General features: G+C 35.8%; 1 protein-coding gene across 12 annotated transcripts in view; it reads left to right on the forward strand.

The window, feature by feature from the left end:
• The window catches only part of ROBO1 (roundabout guidance receptor 1), a 694,688-nt gene that overhangs the window by 667,267 nt on the left and 3,098 nt on the right, over positions 1-24,323 (forward strand). For 11 of the 12 annotated variants that reach the window (XM_048933857.1, XM_048933865.1, XM_048933858.1 and 8 more), the window contains 7 exons: positions 3,512-3,847; positions 6,267-6,374; positions 8,909-9,053; positions 9,368-9,619; positions 13,141-13,550; positions 15,673-15,825; positions 23,347-23,655. In XM_048933857.1, the coding sequence (XP_048789814.1) occupies positions 3,512-3,847; positions 6,267-6,374; positions 8,909-9,053; positions 9,368-9,619; positions 13,141-13,550; positions 15,673-15,825; positions 23,347-23,655 (1,713 nt within the window). The remainder of the gene's footprint in view (positions 1-3,511; positions 3,848-6,266; positions 6,375-8,908; positions 9,054-9,367; positions 9,620-13,140; positions 13,551-15,672; positions 15,826-23,346; positions 23,656-24,323) is intronic. The other variant, XM_048933867.1, reaches the window with a different exon arrangement.

Here is a 24,323-nt window from a genome sequence, read left to right on the forward strand (position 1 = left end):
ATGGTACCGGTGACATTTTCAAGAAGTTTTGGGCATGTTGGGTAGAAAGAAAGAAAAATCTCTACAGTACTTGCCAGACACTCTTTGGCACATTAAGAACCTCCTTTGGAATTCCATTCTGTACAAAAGTGGGTAGTTGGTTTTCTATTTAGGATGTGTGAATAAAAATAAGTTAACTTCACTATCTGAAAGCAATTGTGAAATCTTACGTTAAAAGCTCAATCCCAGGATCTTGGGCAGGATTCGGAGTAGTCTTAAAGAAAACTTTGTGAGTGCAGTAGGAAGACAAAAGGAGAAAATTATCTGGAAGTACTATTTGTTATAGAATTTGTTTTACAAAGACCTGATAATCCTTTTGTTTTAACACAATCATTGTAACTGGTGAGAAATGAAAATGTATCTTTTCTGTATTGCCTACAGTCTGCCAGCATCTGTAGCTAATTTTTGCTAGGAACACTTCCTAGAATTTCTGAAAGGAAGTATGATTGCCTATAGTGAAGTTGCATAAGTGCAAAACAGCTTTACCTCCAGCATAATTAATGTGAAACCAGCCATAATGTGATAGTGGTAATTCATCTCCTGCTGTATCCTGTCTGACAGTGACCAGTGCCAGGTGCTTCAGGAGAAGGTGAAAGATTTTAACATTAGGGATTTGTGTTTTTTTCTGCCCGAGGATATTATGCCCACAAATAGCTATGTAAAGAGATTTCTGATAGAGACATGAGCCAGCAGTGTGCACTGGCAGCTATAAGGGCAAACCACATTTTGGAATGTATTAAACACAGCACAGCTAGCTTGTCAAAAGAGGAGATTCCTTGCTACATCTAGCATTGGTATGGCTTCACCTTGAATACTGTGTGCAATTCTTGGCTCTACCATACAAAAAGGATGTTAAGGTCCTTTGAAGTGTCCAGAGAAGGGCAACAAAACCAGTAACATGGCTGAAGGCATGTCCTGTGAGGAGAGGCTGAGGACCCTTGGGCTGTCTAGTTTAGAGAAGAGGCCAATAGGTGAACTCACTGCTCTCTGTAGCTCTGTGAGGAGAGGAGGCATAGGGCAGTGCTGAACCCTTCTCCTGATGATGGGAACAGCACAGAGCTGCACTAGGGTAGGCTTGGGCTGGTCAGCAGGGAACATTTCTGTATCATGAAGTTAGTCAAGCTCTGTTACAGGCTTCTGAGAGAAGTGGTTGATGCCCTATGCCTGTCAGTGTTCAAGAGGCATTTGGACAGTGCCCTCAATATCATGCTTTAATTTTTGGCTTGCCCTGTGAGTCTGACTTTTGGCAGTTAGACTCAATGGTTTTTGATAGTTCCTTCCAGCTGGACTATTCTTTTCTGTTCTATTTGATTCTGTTCATCTCTTGTAGCAAACGCAAATGGCAGATTTGAGTAACTGAAACTTAACAAATTCAGTAAAGGAAGAGAATGACATTTCTGAGACTTGCAGACTGTTGTAACAGTGGTTATAGCATCAGATACTCTCTTGATTTAGCTTTAGTATTAAGCTTGGTTGTGTTGCAAAGTGCTTCCTTCCTCTGAAGTAGAGATTGCAAACTTGGGGGTCAGACAAGTAGTTCCTAGTGATTCTTCTAACTTAACAGAATGGGAACATGTTGTTCCAAAGGGAAATGCTACAAAAATGTCTAACAGGATAAATCTTCTGTTATAAAGGTGGGCCAGTTTTGTTTAAATACTTTGTATGAGGAATTCTATTACATTTGTATTAAAATGTCTCTTCTGCATATATTGTATAGATTATATTGCCCTATACAAAAATCAGATGCAGTTGAAAGTGGAAGGAGGTGAGAATTTATGTCACAAGTGACTCTACAAGGAATAATATACCAACACATAAACTATTGGGAATTAGGAATATATTGGATATATAATTGCCCAGTATAATATAATGCCCTTGGAAAGGAGAAATGACTTGTGTGGTCTCAGTAGGTGAGAGAAAAATCAGAAATGAAGACATTTAAGAAGAAAGAATCATGAAGGAGAAGATTGTGAGACAATAAATAAATATCAACTCACGTAAGAAAGGAAAATAAATCAAACAGTAAAACCTTCAAAAATACAAGCTGAAGGGTATGCAGTGTGCAATGAATAAATTGTATGTGGCATGTTCTGGTACTGTTCCTTAATCACTGTAAATGGGGATCACTGATTTTCTTCCTCAAATATTATTTTGTTCCTCTTTTCAGTAAATATTTCTCAAGAAAAATGTATGTGTTAGGGAATATTTTTGAAATTGAATGTCCTTTGTATTTAGAAGTTATTTCAATGTAGTACAATAGTCAAATCCTGAATTCTGTACTTATTTTTACTTGGCAACCTTTCTGGTAAAATAAATACAGCCTTCACAGGTAATGGACTTAAAGTTTCAATTCAAACACTTTAACATAAATGCTACATATTTTTAAAGATGAAAAGTATATTCCTGGTGATTGTTACATAATTATTGATGCATTAATCAGCTGGAAAATGATAATTCTTGTTTAATGATCATGGAATGCTGTTTTCACTCAACCTTCTAAATGCCTGTCCACAGACTGCATTACTCCATTCAGTATTCTTCTAAAAGACTGGTTAAGGAAAGGAAAAAAAAAATTGCTGAACTACTGTCATAGAAGATAGAGAAGCTGGAAAGGCAGACACATTGATTCACACAGTAGTGGCCTCAGCATCAATGCACATTTGGTTAACATATGATTGTGATAAGTACTGATCTAATGATGCAATAACTATTAGAAGAATGAATTTATGCTATCTATGCAGTCTACATTTAGCACACCAGGACGGTGGTATCACTACGGCATTACCCTGAAGAAATCAAAGCAATTAGCAAAAACCCAGAGTGTTTTCCTGTCTTTTTGTTCTAAACCAACATACAATACTGTACAAGGAAATGATGCTAAAATAAAGTTTTGCTGCTGGGTACTGAGTTACCTTTAACATTGTACTGTTTCCCTTCAATTCTGTTAACATGAAATCATTTTTTAGTCTGTTTCTTAAAAATCTTTTGTATACAGTTTCTTATACTGATAGCAAAAGTCTAAATTCTGTTTATTCTGTGTTGATGCAAAATTACTGTCTCATAAAGTTATTGCCACTATAAAATTTGGGTTGATTTTTCCTTTAAATGAAAATTATCACAGTGATTCATTGGATGCTCATACTGTCAATGTGGCCAACATAAGAAAAATAAAAATAAAAAAAAAAGAAAGAAACAATGCTAAAGAAAAAAAAAAAAAAAAGGAAAAAAAAAAGGTAAGTCATAGAAGATACAACTCAATAGATCTCAATTTACAGTGAAACAGAAGAGACTTAATACTGTAAGTAATAACTTATGAGGTAAATTATATTCTATAAATTATTTAGTTAATTACAGTAGCTCGTGGTTATGAACCGTATAGTTTTGCACTGAAAAAAATTTAAAGGGAATTTCATTGAAAGTATAGCGTAAGCGAACAGAATGACCTTTTCTTTTTTCTTTCCTCTGTGGTTAGCCGATTGTATAGCAAATTACAACAATCAGCTGGACAACAAGCAGACAAACCTGATGTTGCCTGAGTCAACTGTATATGGTGACGTGGACCTAAGCAACAAAATCAATGAGATGAAAACCTTCAATAGTCCAAATCTAAAGGATGGAAGATTTGTCAGCCAACCTGGGCAGCCCACTCCTTATGCCACCACTCAACTCATCCAGTCAAATATCAGCAATAATGTTAACAATGGCAGCGGGGATACGAATGAGAAACACTGGAAACCCTCTGTTCAGCAAAAGCAAGAGGTTGCACCCATACAGTACAACATTATGGAGCAAAACAAATTAAACAAAGGTGAAGAGTTTTTAGCTTGTTTCTCCTCTTTAGGCGTCAGAGGAGTTTTGACCTTCTGGTGCTGGGAGTCTAAAGCTTTCAGGTTCAGCAGTTACAGTCTTCTGTGGTGCTTTTAGATGTCTCTCTCTTTAGGTTTAGAAATTGTCAGCTAACAGTGTCAGAAAGTTAATTAGCACCACAATAACCTTCAGATATTGAATTTATTATAACAAATAAGAAGTTGTATCTTTAGAAAAAAATTGTATAAAATATATTTCCTATGGATTTGAGATTAATTTAAATTTAATAGTAGTGAAGGGATTGGTTAAGGCAGAGGCCACATATTTTATTCATAAGCCAGATGCATGGTAGTTACATTATACTCTACCTTAAATTTTAAATAGGTCAACCTACTCTTCCCAGTCGTGGATGGAGACTAATTAAATCTACATGTTCATGTAAATGAATGAAATTTTGCATATGAAACTCTGTAAAATTGTATTGTATTGTACACTGGGGACAGAAATGGAGCTATACAATTCATTTTAGACTTATTCCTAGCAAGCCTTCCATTCACATATTCAGAGGCAAAGCTACTGCACACAATTTTGGAAACTAAATTCCTTTGTTACCCTGACTGAAGTCTGTGGATCCAGAAGCTAAAAATAAATTGATTTCAGTGTTAACGTGAAACATCAGAATGTACCTTTGTGGCCTTGAGGGCATGTGGGAGTTAGAAGAAATAGGTATGTGATTTCTTGCTGGCCCTCTGGGCTACCATGCAACCTCTTTTAATAACCTGATTTGCAAAACAGTATCCCTAGGAACTGGACTCATTCTAACTTTGAGCTTCTTGCATGGATTGCTGTAACTCAAGTGGTCGCATAGTGATACTTATGCAGTAAAAAGATGCACTTCATTACAGGAATGTTGATTCCTCTACCAGACTTATCTGCTCATAGAGTTCAAAGTGTGATATAAAATGTGACACCTTCCCTTGACGTAAACATTTCAAAAGAAAATTCAATTTTTGTGGCTCTTTACTAGAGGGTGAAAGATGTATTTTTTTTTTTTTTTAATTATTTTTTTATTTTTTGTAATTATGTTTTCTTTCATGAACTGTGTATTACATATCTGTTTCGGAATTAAAGTATGTTTTGGTTTTATACCCTGGAAGATACTGCATCTTTCAAACTGTGTATATTACAGCTGCATATTCTCTAGCATACTGTAGTGTGGAAGGCCCCCTTAAAGCATTGTCTGCTGACAGTCATATATACATATTTCAGAGTGTTGATTTACTGTTTATCCTCTGTGTAAACATATGCAGTATGTAGAGCTTCAGCGTGGTCTGTGGAATGCGGCTAGGCTGAGAAACTATTACAGAGTACACTCTGGTGTGGAATTCATCATTTTGCTCTTTTTCCCATGCTTACATTATCACAAACATTTCTGCAGCAGATGGGGACTGGATTCTTAGTTTTGTTTATTTTTATTTTCTTTTGCCATTTTATGAGTCAGTATTCTGATCTTGGATTTCTCATTTCCTAAGACAAAACCATCTTGCTGACAATTATACCTACAGCTTTTGTGATGGGAAATAACCATTTTGATGAGTTAAATGCTATACTTCATCGCTGCTACTTTATGTCCAATGGTTCTGTTTATGACGCAGTTTTATTTGTCGTATGAAGAGTAACTCAGCTCCCTTATGTTCTCTGTAAATTATAAATACTTTTTGGCATGAAAGTACTGTTTTCTCAGACGAGCATTTTACTTCTGAAAAAGTTTTGGGGATCTGGTTGCCAAATCTCAATTTAAAAGTCATATATGTATCAAGAAATGGAGAATGCGGATACTGTCATGGCCATTGGCAAAAAAGATCCCGTGCATTGCTAGGATTTACATGAGCCAATATAAACAGAAATCTTCTTAGGGAGTAGTAGACCTTGAATGAAGACCTCCTCTGTTGTAAACCAAATTCAGTGGAGCTGCACTGTTGTTCCAGCAAACCATTCAGCCCTTGTCATACAGGACTGACTCCTCTGTGGGTTTGTCACCTTTGAAATACAAAAAGTAGCTACCATAGTCCACTGGCTGCCTTGTATGCATAAATTAAGCAGAGACCATGTAAAATCAATCAAGGTGACGATCCATTCATATGCAAAATGCCCACATAGATCTATATATCATTGCAGAGGCATTGCTACTATCCTGTGCATAGGATTTCATTTTACTTCATCTTTGCAATAGAGCTACTCCCATGATTTTCCTTAAAATTACAGAGACAACTTAAAAATAAATTGTCATTATAGAATGATTTTCCTTTCAAAAAAAAATCAATGTTTTCTTTTTTTCAGTATTTTCAGGAAATCTGCTTTGTGCTGTAAAGATGATTTGTTTCTAAAGAGTAGCATTAACTATACTATTAAACTTTCAGATTACCGAGTAAATGACAGTATTGCTCCAACAATTCCATACAACCAGTCATACGACCAGAATACAGGTGGATCTTACAACAGCTCAGATAGAGGCAGTAGCACATCTGGTGAGTATCTAAAATGTTTTCCAAATGTTGCGGTGTTTGGTCCTTCTAGCCATCGTTAGCACGTGTTACTGGACTTAAAGAAAGGATGAGACACAGGAAAATTATGTAGTACAGGGATGTTAAACAGCATGAAAACTGGTTCAATAGGTGCCTGCATTTTTGTTGCATTCCCATGATTGCTTGGTGCCATCTAAATGTACATTAGTTGATGGTTGAAAACTGTCAAAACTATGAAATCAAGTTGGATTTGGATCTCATAATACTCATACCCTACTGGCTAATGCTATGATCTCCAGATAGAAAAGTCATGACAATTATTTTAATTTATGTGTTAACTGTTGACTTCCTTATGCTGTACTGACTCCTTTTCCATCTGTGAGCTCTGTGCATTTGAGAGAATTTTACTGCCCAGAACAGTCTCAAGATACCCAAAGATTTTTTAACCAATCCCATAAACTTTAAAGAACATTTATGTGTACAGCTATTTTTACACAATTCAGTCACTATATATCAAAATACTCTTGTACATCAATTAAATGTAGACAGCAAATAATTCAAGTCAAATTTTGTTTCTCCTAGGCATCTCGTATGCAAAACACTTAACAGTCCTTTGTAGAAATCTTGAAATGAAACTTAGATTTTTGCACCAGGGAACATTGACCAGGAAACTGAAACTGTGCTCTGGAGCAACAGAATATATTTAATTGCTATTGCATTGGCATTAACTGCTAAGTTTCAGCTTCTGTATTTAGGAGAGGGGTGGGAGATTTTCAAAGGCAAATCAGAACCACGCCTAGGCTTGATCTGGTGCTTTACTGTAAGTCTGGTACTTACCTTATGTTGATCTCTATTGAGCTGATGATAGGCTGAGCTATGATCACAGTCATAGACTTGGAGTTCTGCTAATGAAGGCTAGGGTTTTCCTTTTCACTTTCTATTCTGCTGTCTCCTTTGATAACCTTGTTGCCTTAATCCTACCCTGCGCTTTGTCTTAACCTATTATGACTGAGGGTGTGCCTGTGGTGAGTGGAATTCTCAATGGCTGAGGTGAGATGGATGAGCATAGCTCCTAGTTCTCCCATCTGTTCATGGTGTTCCTGTAGGAATCAGCCTTTCACCTGGGTCTGTAACACAGGAATGTGGTGCTGAGTCTCTTCAATGGCTTTAAGATCTGAAATTCAGAATGAAACGTTTCAGTGTGTGAACCCATGCATATTAAAAAAGAGAAGGTGATATTCTCCATGCTGACACCTATTATGGTTATTCTAATGCTAAAAATTTATAGTCCTATACCACAGACTCCAGCGGGAATGAAGCAAGGTGACCAGAGTAATAAATTAATTGTGCTGAACTTAGTATATGTCACGGTGCTTAGGGAAGAGAATGCAGATGATGGTCGCCTTGGGATGCTTAAGGATCTTGCTTGACATACAAGATACACCAGGAAAATAATTGTGCATAGCAAAAATATACTGATGTACTGATATCTGGCAGCTAGTGTGGGGCAACAATAGGCAGAACTACTGTATATAAGAATAGAAAAACTGAGGTAGCAGAAGTGAGAATAACAAGCTTCTTAAATCTCACTGCAACATATGTAATCTTGTGTCTAGGCTTAACTATGAAGGTATAAAACCATGTTGCAGTTGAAGAAGAAAACATATTTAAAAATATGGTGACTTTATATGCAATTAAAGAAGTAACAGCAACAAAGAAGGAAAAAATGTATACAAAAGAACAATGGTAGAATCCCTTCTGATCATAACCATGTCCAAAGTTAAGATTCATGACCACCTGAATAACTGTTCTTATTCAGAGTTGTTGGAATTCTTAAGGCTGCATTGTTCTATTATAAGCTATAATTTCCCAATTTCCCAGTAACGGTAGCTGAAAACATGTGAGCTCTACTTCATCGATCTTTGTTATTTTAGTTCTGCCAGCAATTATTTTCAACTGCACCTGCCATTTAGACTAAAACTGGTAATTTCATTGTGCCTAAAACATTTCAGTGGACAAGTACAAATTACATATATTCAGTGACTTAATGCAACAGTGGAACTTTAATAGATCATATCTGTATCATATTGTATTTTAGGTTCCAGCAATTAAATAATAGAAAGGCACTTTTGAAAATATGTCTACAGCTCATTTGTTTTAGATGATAATCTATAATGTAATTAATAGAAGTGGGAAGCTCATTCTTAATTACACTGCTTGTAAAATTATTTTATGGTTTTATTACATTTTGACTATTTATTAACAATTCTACTCTTGTATTCCATGTGGTTTTTTTCTATGCTATGTAAATTTTCTAGTTGAGTTCAACTACTCAAGAACATGGAGCAGTTCTACAAAGAATGTACAATAACAAACTGGTGTAAAAAGAAGGAATACCAGTTTATTCCAACTCATCACAACAGGAAATTCCTAGAAAATTAAAGAGAACATGGGACTATGTTTATTTTATTTTTCAAAGCACAGTGATTAGCAGTTATTTAAAAGCATTAAAAATATGTACTACTTTTTATTCACAGGGAGTCAAGGGCACAAGAAGGGTGCTCGGACTCCAAAAGCTCCCAAGCAAGCTGGCATGAACTGGGCAGATCTTCTTCCACCCCCTCCAGCACATCCACCTCCCCATAGCAATAGTGAAGATTACAGTCTTTCAGTGGATGAAAGGTAAGAAAGATGAACACATAATTCATTTCTACTTCTGATTGTTAGTTAATTGTACAATAACTTGTTCTGCAAGCTGGCGTTGAGAGATTTCTTTCGTACCATTCTGATGCTGCTGATCAACTGGCTGTAGAATATCTATTTAAAGAGACTTAATGACAGTGGCATATACATCTAGTCAGTACATCTTTACTGAGCTGTTATCAAGTGCGCATATAATAAGGATTCTTTTTTCCTGAGCTATTTATACATGTATCAAATATGCTAATTACACAGTAAAAATATAAGTCCTTATTTTCTTAAAAAAATAATTTTAGCTATGACCAAGAAATTCCATGTCCAGTCCCACCTGCAAGGATGTATCTGCAGCAAGATGAGCTAGAGGAAGAGGAAGAAGATGAGCGAGGTCCTACTCCACCTGTCCGAGGAGCAGCTTCCTCTCCAGCCGCAGTCTCCTATAGCCATCAGTCAACTGCCACTCTCACCCCTTCTCCCCAGGAAGAACTCCAGCCCATGTTACAGGACTGTCAGGAGGATCTGAGTCACATACAACACCAACCTGAACGGAGGTGTGTCAATGCAAATGCAGTGAGGCAGATGTGACAAAAGCTATCTTGGCCCCACTGAAAATTCCTGTTGAATTTAGTGAGGCCAAGATTTTTCCCTTGGTGTTTGATCTCTTAATATCTAACTTCTGATCCAGAATACTAGAACTATTTGTAACCCAAGAAATACATAATTAAGTTGCTTTATTATTATACCACGGAAAAAAATGCAGTATATCACTTTATGGTATGTGCTGTGCTGACACAAGTTAAATTCAAGTCATCAGGATATTAAAGTGGTATCGTTAACACAGCTTACCATATAATTACAGTTCCATTGTTTCCAATAGATTTACTGCATTATTACCATAAAATAGCATGCATTATTTCACAGTAACTGTGCAATTAACTTGTCATCCATATGTATGAATATATATAAATATATAATTTATATATCCTATAGATTTTCCTCCTCTCATAAATCCTAATACAGTAAATTACTGCTTGGAAAATTTTCTTAACATTTCCTCCTACCTCACTTAAAAGAATGACCAACTTTAATAAAGATAGATATTTGTTATGGGGAAATTTTGTTTCTTCTATGAGTTGCTTTTAGTGCAAACTACTTTGCATGTATACTCAGATTTTGTTCCATAAAACACTGAATTCTGAATGAGGCTTTGTATGTATAATACGTACATGTCTTGCTTTTTGATAATATGATACAGATTTTGCATTTAAAATTATATTCCTTTTCTCCAGTGGTTTGCATATGTTGTTTATCATCATAAAGATAACAACCTAACTGTAATAATACTGTCATACTTTCTGTTTTGAGCAAACTACAGGCTTGTTGTGAGCAGACTGCAACTTTTGATTTTATTCCTATAGCTTACTGGACATTTATGGATGTATTTTACAGATATATGTATTTTTTTAAAGATAGTTCAATTTTTTGTATTTCCTTTTTTAAGTAAGCAGTAGTTATTAATATTCTTTTTTTAACAACTGCTTTTATTTTTATTCCTTATTTCTGCTTTACCTATTTGTATCTCTTTTCTTTGTTTGTTATGGTAACACTTCTTGTGTTGTTTATCTTTTTTTTTCCTCCATCTTCCTGAATTTTTATAACCACTCTTTTTATTTGTGGATTGCTAATAATATTTTCCCATAATTTTGAGCAATTCTAATATGTAAGAGCACAAAAGTGTTCATTTTAGCACTTCTGTCTGCAAGGATATTTAGAAGTTAAACTATTGGATGCTTAAAACAAAAATTGAAATACTAAGTGACCTCATATTATGTGTTTTGGGAAGTAAGATACACTGAATGGAGTAGGCATTCGAGGATAATATGCAAACACACATAAACAAAAAGTTCTCTCAGTTTAACAACTCAAGGCAGGTCACTATAAATATCTTCAAAGTCACTGAAAAAAGTTGAGTTTCGTGTTTCAGGATTATTATTTACTTACTGAATTGATGGAAAAAATAGAATGTCTTTATTCTGTTCTTTCCTGCAACGGCTAAGCCTAGTTTTTCTGAAAGTCTTACCACTGTTAGTGGGTAAGTTTGACTTTACTTCTTTACTTCTTTAGACATTGTTTCTTTTCTTTTTGCTGTACCCATTGCATCACTTAAAAAAAAAGATTCATATAATTCCGTTACTTAATTGGCAAGTCCTTGGTGACTGTCTTTTTTATTTAATGGTGTTTATATGACCCATGGCATTGCTGTTTAATTGTTGGTTACGCTCAGCAGATGTAGCTCATTCTGGAAGGAAATTTCTGGTTTGAATATGGTATGACAATGCTTTCCAGTTAAAAAATGCACTGAATGTTACCTGTCTGCACTGTTTCCATATTTTTTGCTAAGTGGTAGTTTCATAGTGAACATTAATGCCAAAAATACTGGTTTCCATGCTTTTTATTAGCTTTGTAGTCCTGCTGAATTATTATCTGAATTTCTGGTGAAAACCAGATGGTGATGATTGTATACTATGACATGTCTCTGTCTGATTAGCTTGATAAATTTTTAGCTTACCGATTATGTTTGGAAGAATGGACAAGTAGAGGAAAAACAAAAGATTAATGGGATAGCAGAATATGTCAGTGTTTAAGATCAGAGACAATGTCGTTACTAAAGTAAGAACCACTGCATCAGATAAAGTGGACCAAGTACTGCAACTCCATATGCCCATGAACAGCTGCTCTCACTTAGTCTTGAAGGCTGAAAGGCACACTGTATTCCAAAATGCTAACATATTTTGTGGTCAGTTGCCTGTCTAATAATACTAAAGCCTGGATAACAGGCTTTAGTATTACTAATACTAAAATACTAGTAATACTAAAGACTGGAAAATATCTTGTGAGGACAGTTGTCACACGATCTTGAAATTAAGACATTTAAACTGTATTGAGTAAGGCCTCTGGTTAAAGGCAAGTAGAACTTCACATGTTCTAATGGCTTCTGTTCTTTTTTGTTCTATGAAATTGTTATTGGTAGATATCTCTAACTTGTCTTCATTACATATAGTACTTGTTACCAAAAATGGAAAGTAGTGTCTAGATAATGCAGTCCAGGGAGGTTGCAGCTTGTTCATGCTGCAAAGTATTATTTTTTTCCCTGCTGAATTGTCCTTTCAAAGTTAGTATTTCATTTATTAAAAGAAAAACAAAAGTCACCTGCAAAAAAGATCTTAGTTCACCAGCCATTCAGTGAGATAATACAGAAAATTTTCAAGAAAGGAAAAATAACTGGAAATTATTGCAAAATGGACAGCAGTATAATTTCCTGGTAAGCAAAACCAACAGTCCAGCTATTGCCGTAGAAAGTATTTCTTTCTTTGGGACAAATGGTAATTAAAGATCGTGCCTGTGGCCCTGCAAAGAAAGCCTGTTGACAGTGATAATGCCTGGGACTTTAGAGAGAACTTTTAAGTAAACGGAAAGCCAAAATAATTAAATCTAATACATTACTTCTTTAAGTTTCAGACATCATTGCTGATGATTCTTGAGCTCAAAATAAATTAACCACTTACCTGAATTTTGGTATCCTTAAGATGTAGCATTACAGTAGATTATTCTTTATTTATAATACCACGTAGGCCAATTTGAAAAATAAGGAAACATCAGTATCTCTTTTGTTATCCCCCATTTATTACCCCATAGGGGGTTGGACTTGATGATCTCTGGAGGTCCCTTCCAACCCCTATAATTCTGTGATCTTTTTGAATCACTGAGATGGATGGAGGGAAGATGATGTCTTTTGAGCAATCTGTTTGGGTAGAGGTTTCAAGCTTCTAGTTTTAATATACTGACACTTTTGCTCTTACACTCAAGTATTCACAAATGATTTTTTTAATTAGCCACATAAACACCTCTTCTACTATCTGTACATGAATGATATTAGGAAATGAGGAGTTTTATGCAACATAGGCTAACTTCCATTAAAATCAGTGCTGCGTATTTTGATCAATTTAATCTCCTTTTTCCTCTAGCTATGTTATATGACTTCAGTTCTTCTTACCTTTGTATTTTTATGCAGACGTCAGCCTGTGAGTCCTCCACCCCCTCCAAGGCCTATCTCTCCACCACATACCTATGGATATATCTCAGGGCCCTTGGTCTCTGACATGGATACTGACGCACCAGAAGAGGAAGAAGATGAGGCGGATATAGAGGTTGCTAAGATGCAGAATAGAAGACTCCTTTTGCGTGGCCTTGAGCAGACACCTGCCTCAAGTGTTGGTGATTTGGAGAGCTCTGTAACAGGGTCCATGATCAATGGCTGGGGTTCAGCTTCCGAAGAAGATAACATCTCAAGTGGGCGGTCTAGCGTTAGCTCTTCAGATGGATCATTTTTTACTGATGCAGATTTTGCACAGGCCGTTGCAGCAGCTGCAGAATATGCTGGCTTGAAAGTAGCCAGACGTCAAATGCAGGAAGCAGCAGGAGGTGAGTCTGTCCTGTATTTGAAAAGAGAAGGGGGAAAAAAGCTCCATTATGACATGTACTTATCCACAACCACTTACCCACTAAATTCCTATTCATATATTTGGAAATTCAGGAAGAGAAAGAGGGGGAAATTCTCTCTAGTGGAAGAGGCAGTATGGGACTTTTGCTGGAGCTGTTCAAATAAATTGCTGCTCTGTATTTTTTCACTTATGTAGTTCCTGTTTTTTTTGTCTCGTTGGTTGTTGCCAAACTTCAGCCCTGTTCATGGATTTCCAGCCAGAACTGAATGAGTCTAGCACAGTCTTGCCTAGCTGTGCATGACTTACAAAGCTGTGGAGCAAAGTTTAGAAATCACTTCTTTACATAAAACTGCTTAATCAAAGGTAGTGTCATGTGTAAATATGAACATTTTTGTTATTATAATACTTTTTTTTCTCCAAGCTCACTGCTCTGATGACCATTCCTGAAGTCCCTGACACATTTTACACTCAAACGCTTCCTCTGGCATTGAATTATCTGAAAATTTACAGTTTCAAAAATATGACACCTTCATTATAACCAAGTGTGCCGTTACTCTTTTAGAAAAGTTTCCAGTCCTTTTCTAATAGGTACTGTTTTTGCTAAGGGATAATTTAAGAAAAATTACAAAATTATATCCTTTTCCCAGTGTAAGGCTCCAAGTATTTTCAGTCTGTCTTCATGAGAGATTTAATGTCTCTGTATTGAAATGTCTATATAAATACTAAACCTTCAGAGTCTTATTTTCCCTTCAATTGAAAATATTTGTAATTGTTTCCCATTTCATATTTAATTATTAACTTTTGGAGAATGCTATTCAACTCTTACTGCTGTATTATTCAGATGAACTGGCTTTGTGCTGATTTCATAACTTGACAGCTGTTATTAGTTACAGCTTAGATGATAGATTATGAATATGCGGGAAGAACATTTTTTTTTTCCTGAATCAGTGAAAAGATTAGTGTTTTGCTGTTGCTTTGCAACATACTGGTTATAGGCAATGCCGGCTTTATGTAGGTAATCAGCAACTTGATTAGTTCTGATGAAAGTTGCCACAGTTAGCTAAGAAATAAGAATACTGCAGTATGAAATGCTAATTTCAAGCAGATCTTTAAATATTTTGTCAATCTATTGAATTGCTAAACCTTGAGTATTGAGGACCCTGTCGTAACTGTGTCCACACTGACACGATAGATTTGCAGCATTCCTCTCTCATTTCTGATATCCTCTCTGAGTTAACAGTCCTTTGTTTCATTTCCACACAGCTGTTCATCATGAGGAGTGAGAGGGGAGGTAATTTAGTAATTCTGGATGAAATCCTGGCCAATTGAAGTAGGTGGCAAAACTCCCATTCGTACCCATGGAGCCAGGATTTAATATATTTTCTAGAAATGCATTCATGCAAATATATACGTGTGTGTGTGTGTAAATTTATATATTTAGAAAAGATTTTTTAACGTCTTGTTACTACTACATATAAATAATTTTACAACAGTCAAGTTCATGCAACAGTGACTTTTATGTATTGATATTACCTGTACCTGACTGCACATCCTGGATACGTGACAATTCTTGCCTGAAAATAAGCTAGGATAAAATGCTAGTCATATATATCCACAATGCATTCTTAGTAATTCACACAAAGCTGTGGTGGGGCCATCTGTAGCTAAGTCCTGCTAGAGACTTGCTCTTTTGAAGGAAAATTCACTGTGCCCAAGCCAGGGGAGGTGAAGCCCATTTTAAGAGTGAAACATTCTGTTGCCTGTGTAAGCCTGCTGGGGTGTAAGCCTGCTGGGCTGGAAGCCTGTCTGTACTTGACTGCGTATGGCTCTTAGGCTCCTTGAGCAAGAGCTCCCATTACAAACCAGTTGGATAATTCGTGTGGAACTAAGCCAGCCTGCCTATTAGTAGGATAGCAAATGTTTCTTTTTAGTTATGTCTTACTCTAAAACTGCTTACAGTAAGAATGAGAGTATTAACAGCATTATGACAGTATTTTTGAAGTGCTGTATAGGCAGCTAGCTCTTATGTGAAAAAAGAGAAGTGTGAAGCATCATATTTTGGATGAGAAAAATAATAGCTATTGTTCTGTAACAATTTTCAGGCCGTAGACATTTTCATGCATCACATTGTCCCAGACCCACCAGCCCTGTGTCTACTGACAGCAACATGAGTGCTGTTGTAATACAGAAGGTCCGACCTGCCAAAAAGCAAAAACACCAGCCAGGACATCTGCGCAGAGAAGTCTACACAGATGGTGAGTCCACTGAAACGGGTGAAAACGTCAGTGAACCTTTCTAACTACGCATTCAGTGTGTGTGTGTGTGAAATTTTTCCACAGAGATAACATTATGTTTCAGAATTCAGTGATTTGTGTTTCCTGTTGCTAAACACAGTGAACAGATTAATCATTTTAAATGTCATAGTTCCTTAATCCTGTACATTGATGCTGCCACTCAAGAGCCTTGCACCTGTTTTCTGTAGTGTCCTAATCGGCTAATTACCATCATTATTTAGGAGCCCAGATAGCATAAATAGTACAATCATTGAGAGTAATGTGTAGTTAGGATTAAAATCTTCATTCCCATGACTAAATATTAAAGCATCCGGAATGTTTTTTTTTTTTTTTTTCTAAAAAAAAAAAACAAAAAAAAAAACCAACAAACAAACCAAAAAAACATTAGCCATTCAAATAGTGAATAACAGAAATCAATGAATCTTAATCCTGACCACAGCATTCTTGCAAGCAGTTACTTTATGAGTAGGAGCAAAATTTAATCATCTTCTCTCATGCCTTCACACACAATATCAACTCTTGCTGAAAGGGTAGTGCTTGTATTCCCTTGGGACCACAGAAGGATAATGCAAACATTGTGATGTTGTCTAGAGAGAGCCTTTAATGAAAATGCCTCAGGTGGTGCAACTTTTATTAAACCACTACCTTCCAGTTTTATAAAACAACCCAAGGGCTTTGTTGGAAATTCATGTTAGATAAATTCTCAAAGACTTAACCCATCTTGTCAAGTTTGCTAGATTTGCTAACTGGGGGAGGGGAAAGAAAGGCACCACTCCCCACCTCCTGGATCTCAGCAACAACAATCTGATTAGGACTTTCATTATCAGGCTGAATTTTTTCAAAGAGGGGCATCATTTGCCATTATCATATGAAAGCCTAATATTATAGATCCTTATCCAGGGTTACTAGAAGGGAGTTTTGAGCCACTTCTCCCTGTGATTCCTGCCACTTGACGACAAAATTTAATACAAAGCACCCAGCACAATGAGCAGAAGTAATTTAGCAATGAGTGGTTGTCCGTGCTATTATCTGTACTTTATCCTGAGTATTTTCTCTCACTAGCATATATCAGATATTAGACTGCATTAAATACTGGCATGACACAGTGCACCTGGGCCTCTTGGCTTATGCCCAGGCTCCTTCTGTTAGTGAGACTAAGCTGCTGGAATATTATCTGATTTCAAGAGGTTATTACAGTGGTTTTGTGCATGTTTGCTTCTGTGAAATGACAGCACAAGGTGTAAATCCCAAAACTGTTCCAGAAATGTTACATTTATTACACTCCTGCAGTGGCATTTTTTGCAAGCTTTTAAGTACATTTTATCAGTTTTTAATATCTTGAAAAGAATGTTCTTAACTGAGTAATTGGCTGAGCATCAAACCTTGCTATGAACACAACATACCAGAAATAAAATGTGGACAGGAGTTTTATTTGGCCATTTTCTTCTAATACGGGAATAAATAAAAGGAGGACCAGCATTTGATGACAGGTCTTTGAGAAAGTAATTATACAAAGTTAAGTCATAGAGCATTGTGATTAGATTTTGCAACAGATTTGACAATTGTGATCAATATTTGTTTTGTGTTGCATAGCACATGCTTACTTCAGCGTATTTTCTAATTAGAGAATTTTTGCTAACCAGTTTGGTGTGCAATACTGTGTGGTCATACAGAAAAGCAAATTACAGCTTTAATTCCTGCAGGCGTAATCATAGATAATAAAACCCAGTTCAAAGGTTGAAGAGCTTTCTTTGGTTTTGTTTTCCTGTTGGTTTTGTTGTTGTTGTTGTTTTAACCTATATCAATTTACATAGTGTTTTACATGCTTGGAACCTTACTGAAGGTTATAACTATTCGCTTTAATAGCTACAGCTATTAAATATACCGTCCCTGTAGAATAAGCTGTAAAATAACATCTACTAATTGTTTTTCTTATGTGCAAAAAAGTGATACGGAAATATGAGTGAAACATTTGAGCACAATTGACCTTTCCCAGATCAGCATAGGCTTTTCTGCTGGCTTGGTGCCACAGTGTTACTTATCTTTTGTATGAAGTATTACCTACTATGAAGACTTTGTTTTCTCGGTGGGTGAGCGTGCATGTTTCTGGTAGAAGACAACTGCCATTGTTCATCTAAGCATTTATTGTTGGCCTCAGCAATAAATATTGAAAAGAGAAAAACACATTGCTTCATTATTTTCTCAACCTTTTAAATTGAATTTGCTTTCACAAGTAAAGAATTTTCTACTATTCCCAAAGAACCTGAATTAGTATCCCATAGCAGTTTGTTGAAATACTTGTGTTGGAAAGAGTTTATGCAGTTAGTCAATGAAAAGGATTTATAAATAAATAAAGTGTCTGCAGTAACATTTGAAGAATATTATCAGCAGAGATGTACATATGTCATGTAAAATTCTATACATTTTTTCGTTGCATAGCAAGATTTGGAAAAAAGGTTTGGTATTTCTGAAAGTGTGTTTGTTACTACTGTAGTCATACAAGGCCTACCACTAACCCTGTACAGATAATAGCAGTTTTGTAATCTCTGTTAGCATAAGTTGAAATCAGTTTCTCCTTTATGTGGAATGAAATTTTAGCTCAATCGCATTATTCTTTGACAGTCATCCAGGTGGTAAAATGTTCTCCATATTTCTTGCTAAAAAATCTTTGCTCTGTAGCTGGTAAGGATTAAAATGTATGATTTATTTTTTTTTAATTGCTCTTTATCTGGCCTTTTGGAGTTAGTTACTAAAGGTGCATTACAAGAACCAGCCTTGTCTGACCTACTTACATATTTGATTTAAGAAAACCGAATTTTAAAGGAATATTTCTTTAAAACATTGTATATGAAAGTCACTTCTCAATTATGATAAATTCTTTCATCAGTAATGTCAATCCTTGGAATTGTAAGCATGTAGATTTAAAAAAAAAGGATAAAAGTCCTTTGTCATTGCTTAGGTTCAGTAGGTTTTTCAATATAAATGACACCACTGATGCTGTTCACATGAGATTTTAAATCCTGATTCTCTTGTAAATCTTTCAGTGTCAAAGGAAAAAAATATTAACATTTTCACAACCAACTGTTCAGGTCTGCAACTGAGATATTTATCTGTGCTGTCAATGACATGACATTAGGGCAGCTCATACAAGGCAACTGAATATTTACCTCATATTTACTCCATATTTACTTGGATTTTCACTTTGAAATGTAAGCCACTGTGCATGCCAACATCATTTGTACTTGTTTATAGCCTCTACCTGTGAAAAAATCTACCCTGCAAAAATTTCAGCAAGGTAAAAAATAAGTAGGAGTGCATTTCTTACCCCTGTAAAAAACATGCTTATTATTGAATAATAATAATTTTTACATATCTGGTCTCATTGTAGTCCTTACTAAATATACATTTGTTGGTGTTGATTTTGTTGCTGAGGGAGGTTTTATGGAGTGAAAACTAGTTTAATATAAAACGGTATGTAAATATACATACAAGTAAGAAAATCAAAATAACAGCAACCCACTGCTTGTATACATCATAATGGGCGTCTATTTATTCACCCAGTTATTGTGTACATTTTGAGTCATGTTTCCATAAATAACTTCAATACATAAATAATATTAGCTGAGGTTACTACATATCTAAGAATCTGAAATGATCTTACAAAGTCAGGAAAAATCTTGAGTTTTGCATGCCTGCATTAATATGTAATAGAAAAAATCTGCTCCATCTTATCAAGTATTGCATCAAATGTATAACTACTGTTTTCTTCAGGATATGGCTGTAGGAATCTACAGGTCTTTAGGAAGAGTTGTATAATAAGACCTACTTTCTTCGTTTAACACTATTTGCAATTATTTTTTTCTGCTTGTTTATGATTTCTCCACTTCGGTTCAAAACTAGCTTAGTAGATTCTTCTTCCCTACTGTCTGTCTGCTTCTCCCATGATTTCTGCATCTGTTTTCATTTACAGTCTTATTGAAAATAGTCATCCACCTTTCAAATGACACATATGGGAGGTTTCCCCTGCAGACTATGCATACTTTAAAATGGCATCCATTGTTTTTGCTAAGTGGGAAGCAGTACAACAATAATACAGAAGCATGAATGAAGCATGTGTGTACTTCTGACCTTTAGCAAACATTTCTGAATTCTTTATATTGGTTTGACGTTGCTCTGTGATTTATTTTTTTATTCTTTACAGTGGAAACTTCCATTTTCCTTGTAAGAAGTGTGCCAGTTTGTACTAGAGGAGGCAGATTGAATCTAGATTTTCTCTGTGATCTGAGCTGTTAAAATAAATACCACAGGGGTGTAATAGTGTTGACCTTGGATTTTTTTTTTTTTTTTTTTTTTTTTCCTCTGTACAGGATTCTTCTCAGTAAGGAGTACTCTGTTATAATGAAGATTTTTATAGTTTCCCTGCAGGTTGCAAAAATGTTCTCAAAAGAGAATATTACTTTTCTGTAGTTATTGTACTGTCGAGCTACTGATATTTTGTGAAGCTTCTTTTTTTTTATACTAGCGTGTCTTTCATTTTTATGGTCAAGACTTAACACCTCTTTGTTCATTGTCCTGTGTGGCTGGATAAGATTCTTGTATAAAGTAGTTTGTTCCAAATAATATTTTATAGGCAACACAAAATATGCTGATTCTTGCCTTTGGTATTAAGCCAGTGCACTGGCATGCCAAAACTGTTGGAGACTGGCTCCAAGAGGGACTGAAAATGTCGATATTAAGTCTCTAAACTTCCTTTATTATCAGAAGGGCAATTGAGTGTTTTTTTGAAAGTAATAAAGACAGTCAGTGGGGATTGTGAGACACAAAATGTTGCATGAAGTTCTGCTCTTCCAGGGGTATACAGTTCTGACTTAGAGATTTGTAGTTTGGGTATTTTTATCCACCTGGGATTCTGAGAAAAGATGTAGCCAGGAGGATGCTTTTCTGAGAGAAGAAAACAGTGTGTATTTCTTTGAGCTAAGGCAGATTTTATTGTCGTTGTTTTATTTTGTCCTAAGCAAGTTCTATAATCACTAAAAATATTCTCCAGAAGTGGTAAGGATGACATCCCCAGCTTTGTTTGAGAGCAGTTACTGTGCTTGATATGCTTTGGCCTGGACTTGGTATGGTCTGATGCACTGGGCTCCCATGGAATGTATCACGTCCTATACTGGACAGAGTCCACACAGTTCTAGTTGTTGATTTACAACAGGATACATACTTCTTGAGACCAACATTTTTTGGAGCAGGTATCGACACAGTGTGTACAGGGCTAGACAGCGCAGTGAATTTCATTTGGTTTGCTCTTCTGTGGCTAGAGTTCACAGGGCATTTCAATGCATAGTGGATGTAGACTGAGTGCTATTGTGATATCTGGAGTTTTATTGCTAAAAACATTTAGGAAGTTGTGGATAACAAAGGAATGGATCATAACTGATTCCGTGCTTTCTTGCCCAAATCAGTTGTAGTTAATATTTGAGAAGTTAATGAATGAGAAGTTGCCTGCCTATTTTGTATTTATAATTCCTTCAGATGAAGAAGTACAGTACATTGCCCACAGATCTGTCTTGGTTCTTGCTTTATAGCCTAACAGTTCACACTACTTAGATAAAATCATTTTGATTGATCCACTTAATACATCCAGCCTTCCAGGTAATTTACATTATGGCTTTTCAAGTTTTGGAAATGACTGGGTTTTCTCTTAAAAGCCCTCTGCAAACAGTGAGTGTTAAGCACATACTTAAAAGTAAGTGCGGGTATTCCATTGCTTAGTTTCAGTATTTTTTAAAATTAGTGTTTGCCAAACTGACAGAGTTTGATAAATAAACTACTCTGTAGTGTTTGCAAATATCATATGGCTTACTGTCCAACTTGTACATAGCTAATAGAAACAGATTGAAAGAAAATTCTTTATTTCTTGTAAAATGGATTTGACACCTTATTCAAGTCAAATACTAAAACACAAAGAGGATTTTTTGTTTTTTTGGTTGGTTTGGTTTTGTTTTATTTTACCAAGATGGTGGAATTCATGCAGCAAGAATGACATTGTGAATCTCATTTACCTACATCCAAACTGAGGGGAATAATTCTATGACATCTGTTTTCCTCATCATCTAAGTAAGTCTAGCTGACAGTTGATAAAATATCCATTCTTACTTGTAACAGGTCAGAGGCAATTCCAAGTAACATCACTAGTTTAACACGGAGAATGCTAGTCAACTTGCATATAGCATTGAATTCTGTATTGCTGCACCTATCAGCTTGGCCAGACCAAGTCATTTGTGTTTTGGTTTCACTGGAAAAAAATTTCTGTCATCTGTCGTATCCCAGTTTATACATATATGTTAAATTCTCTTTCTTATGCATGATTGCTGCATTTAGTCTTGGTCCAATTTAGTTAGTTTTCAGTTGAGATGCCCTCTTGAATAGACTGTGAATTAGCTGTAAGTATATATAGAGATGCTGTTTAAATACTGCAGCTGCTCCAAGATTTTTAAGGAAGTAGAAAGAATGAATGCACAGTTAGAAAAGGCTGAAGTAGTAATTTTTAATTAACAGAGCTGTTCATTTTTCTTAGCAATCTCATTTGTGAACATTAGCCTCAGAAACATCTTACCCGCCTCATATTTTTCAACCTGTTTTATATCTGTGTGATTTGAAACTACAATTTTGTTCTGAACCACTTCAATATTGTCACTTCCTTGTTTTACTTTCCTTCACACTTTGTGTGCCACAGAGCACTATTATATCCAGATTAACTGTTTGTGCTTCCTAGATTTAGTACATTAATAGAAAATTGAAATGTGTGCCTTATAAATTCTGTTTAAAATTACATAAAATGTTAGAACTCTTTTAGCTGTACTAATTTAAGGGACAAACTGGAAAGAGTAGGTGTCTTTTTATTTTCTGATCTTGTTGAGAGGTTGTTACTTCTTTGATTGAATGTGGGGGGATTTATATCTCATGACATGCAAATGTCAGAAATGTGCATGTTAAAATTAAGTCATTATCTTGAAAAAAGAATGCGGTAATTAAAGCAGTTTATCCCTACATATATCAGCAGTGTCTGTACATTCTTTACCCCAGCTGACTTGTTTTAGCACTCAATATGTTGAAAACCATGAGGTATAGCAAAAGCTGTTGGTTTCTTGGATGAATTTTGCAAAAATGCTAAATATCAGCAAATATAATAGCAGATATGCTGATATTAAAGTGCCTAAAGTTACTACAATTTTTTTTTGTAATTATTTTTAAGAAAATAAGATGATTTGAGAAGGTCTTTGCGTTTTTAAAGGTTGATGTTTGGAAAAACAGCCATCAGCAGTTATAACAGTAATGTAATACTTCTTGAGGTTAAGAGAGAAGGACGGAGGGAGAGCTGAAAGTAAATAGAGCATCTGTTTCTTCAGCAGACATCAAGTATTATTTCTAATTTTACTAATGTGTGATGTCATTTTAATTATTGTTCTTTTTCTAACTCTGTAGACTTGCCACCCCCTCCTGTGCCACCTCCCGCTATAAAATCACCAACCGCCCAGTCCAAATCTCAGCTGGAGGTGCGACCTGTCATGTTACCAAAACTGGCTTCTATAGAACCGAGGACAGACAGATCTGCAGAAAGAAAAGGAGTGAGCTACAAGGGGAGGGACGGGGTGGATGGGAGACAGCATTCGGACATGCGGACAAATTCAGGAGAGCGGAGAGAATCACAGGAACAGCAAGGTGATGGGAAACTGCGAGGAAGTAAAGCACCGAAACGAGAAGGCACACCAGCAAAAACTCATCTTCTTCAAGGTTATTTTGCATGCTGTGGGTTTAATGAAGCACTGCATTGTTGACTGTAGGGAAGAGGCTAACTCTTTCCAGGTCTCTATCACACATACATGAATGAAGTTCTATCTACAGAGTTGCTAGCTAGCATTTACCTCTAAATACACAGTGGTAATACAGATCATATTGCAGATTCTCACTAGAGTAAAATGCAACCAAGAGCTTATGAAAAACATAGCTTTTCTGTTTTGTACTCCTTGTTCATCCATCATATCATCCATCTTATCTTGAAGCTAACACTGATTGAAGCCCAAAAAGAAATACTCCTTGAAAGTCATAAGGATCAGTGTCCTTGTCTAGGATCAGAATCCAGCTGTATCTAATCTAAATTTACTCTAGTTTGTAGAGGAACTGGCTGAAGTGAGATAGTATGTCTGCAAGTCAAATATCTAATGTTTCTACCAAAAAGTTGGTGCTTGGCTCATTTTTCTTTAATTAAGGAGGAACGTGCCTTATCCTCTTTAAAAAATAAGAATGCCGGGGTATTGATGCATTACATATAAGTAGTAAATGTCATGTATCAGATCTAATCAATCAAATCTCTTTTTCTGGAAGTTAGTAAGATTACAGATAAGTAGAACAAGCGTTCACTAAAGCTTTCAACACAGGTTCATACAAATGCGCTGGTCCTG

This window comes from Lagopus muta, chromosome 1 (genome assembly GCF_023343835.1).
Source record: "Lagopus muta isolate bLagMut1 chromosome 1, bLagMut1 primary, whole genome shotgun sequence".
NCBI classification, from domain to species: Eukaryota; Metazoa; Chordata; class Aves; order Galliformes; family Phasianidae; genus Lagopus; species Lagopus muta.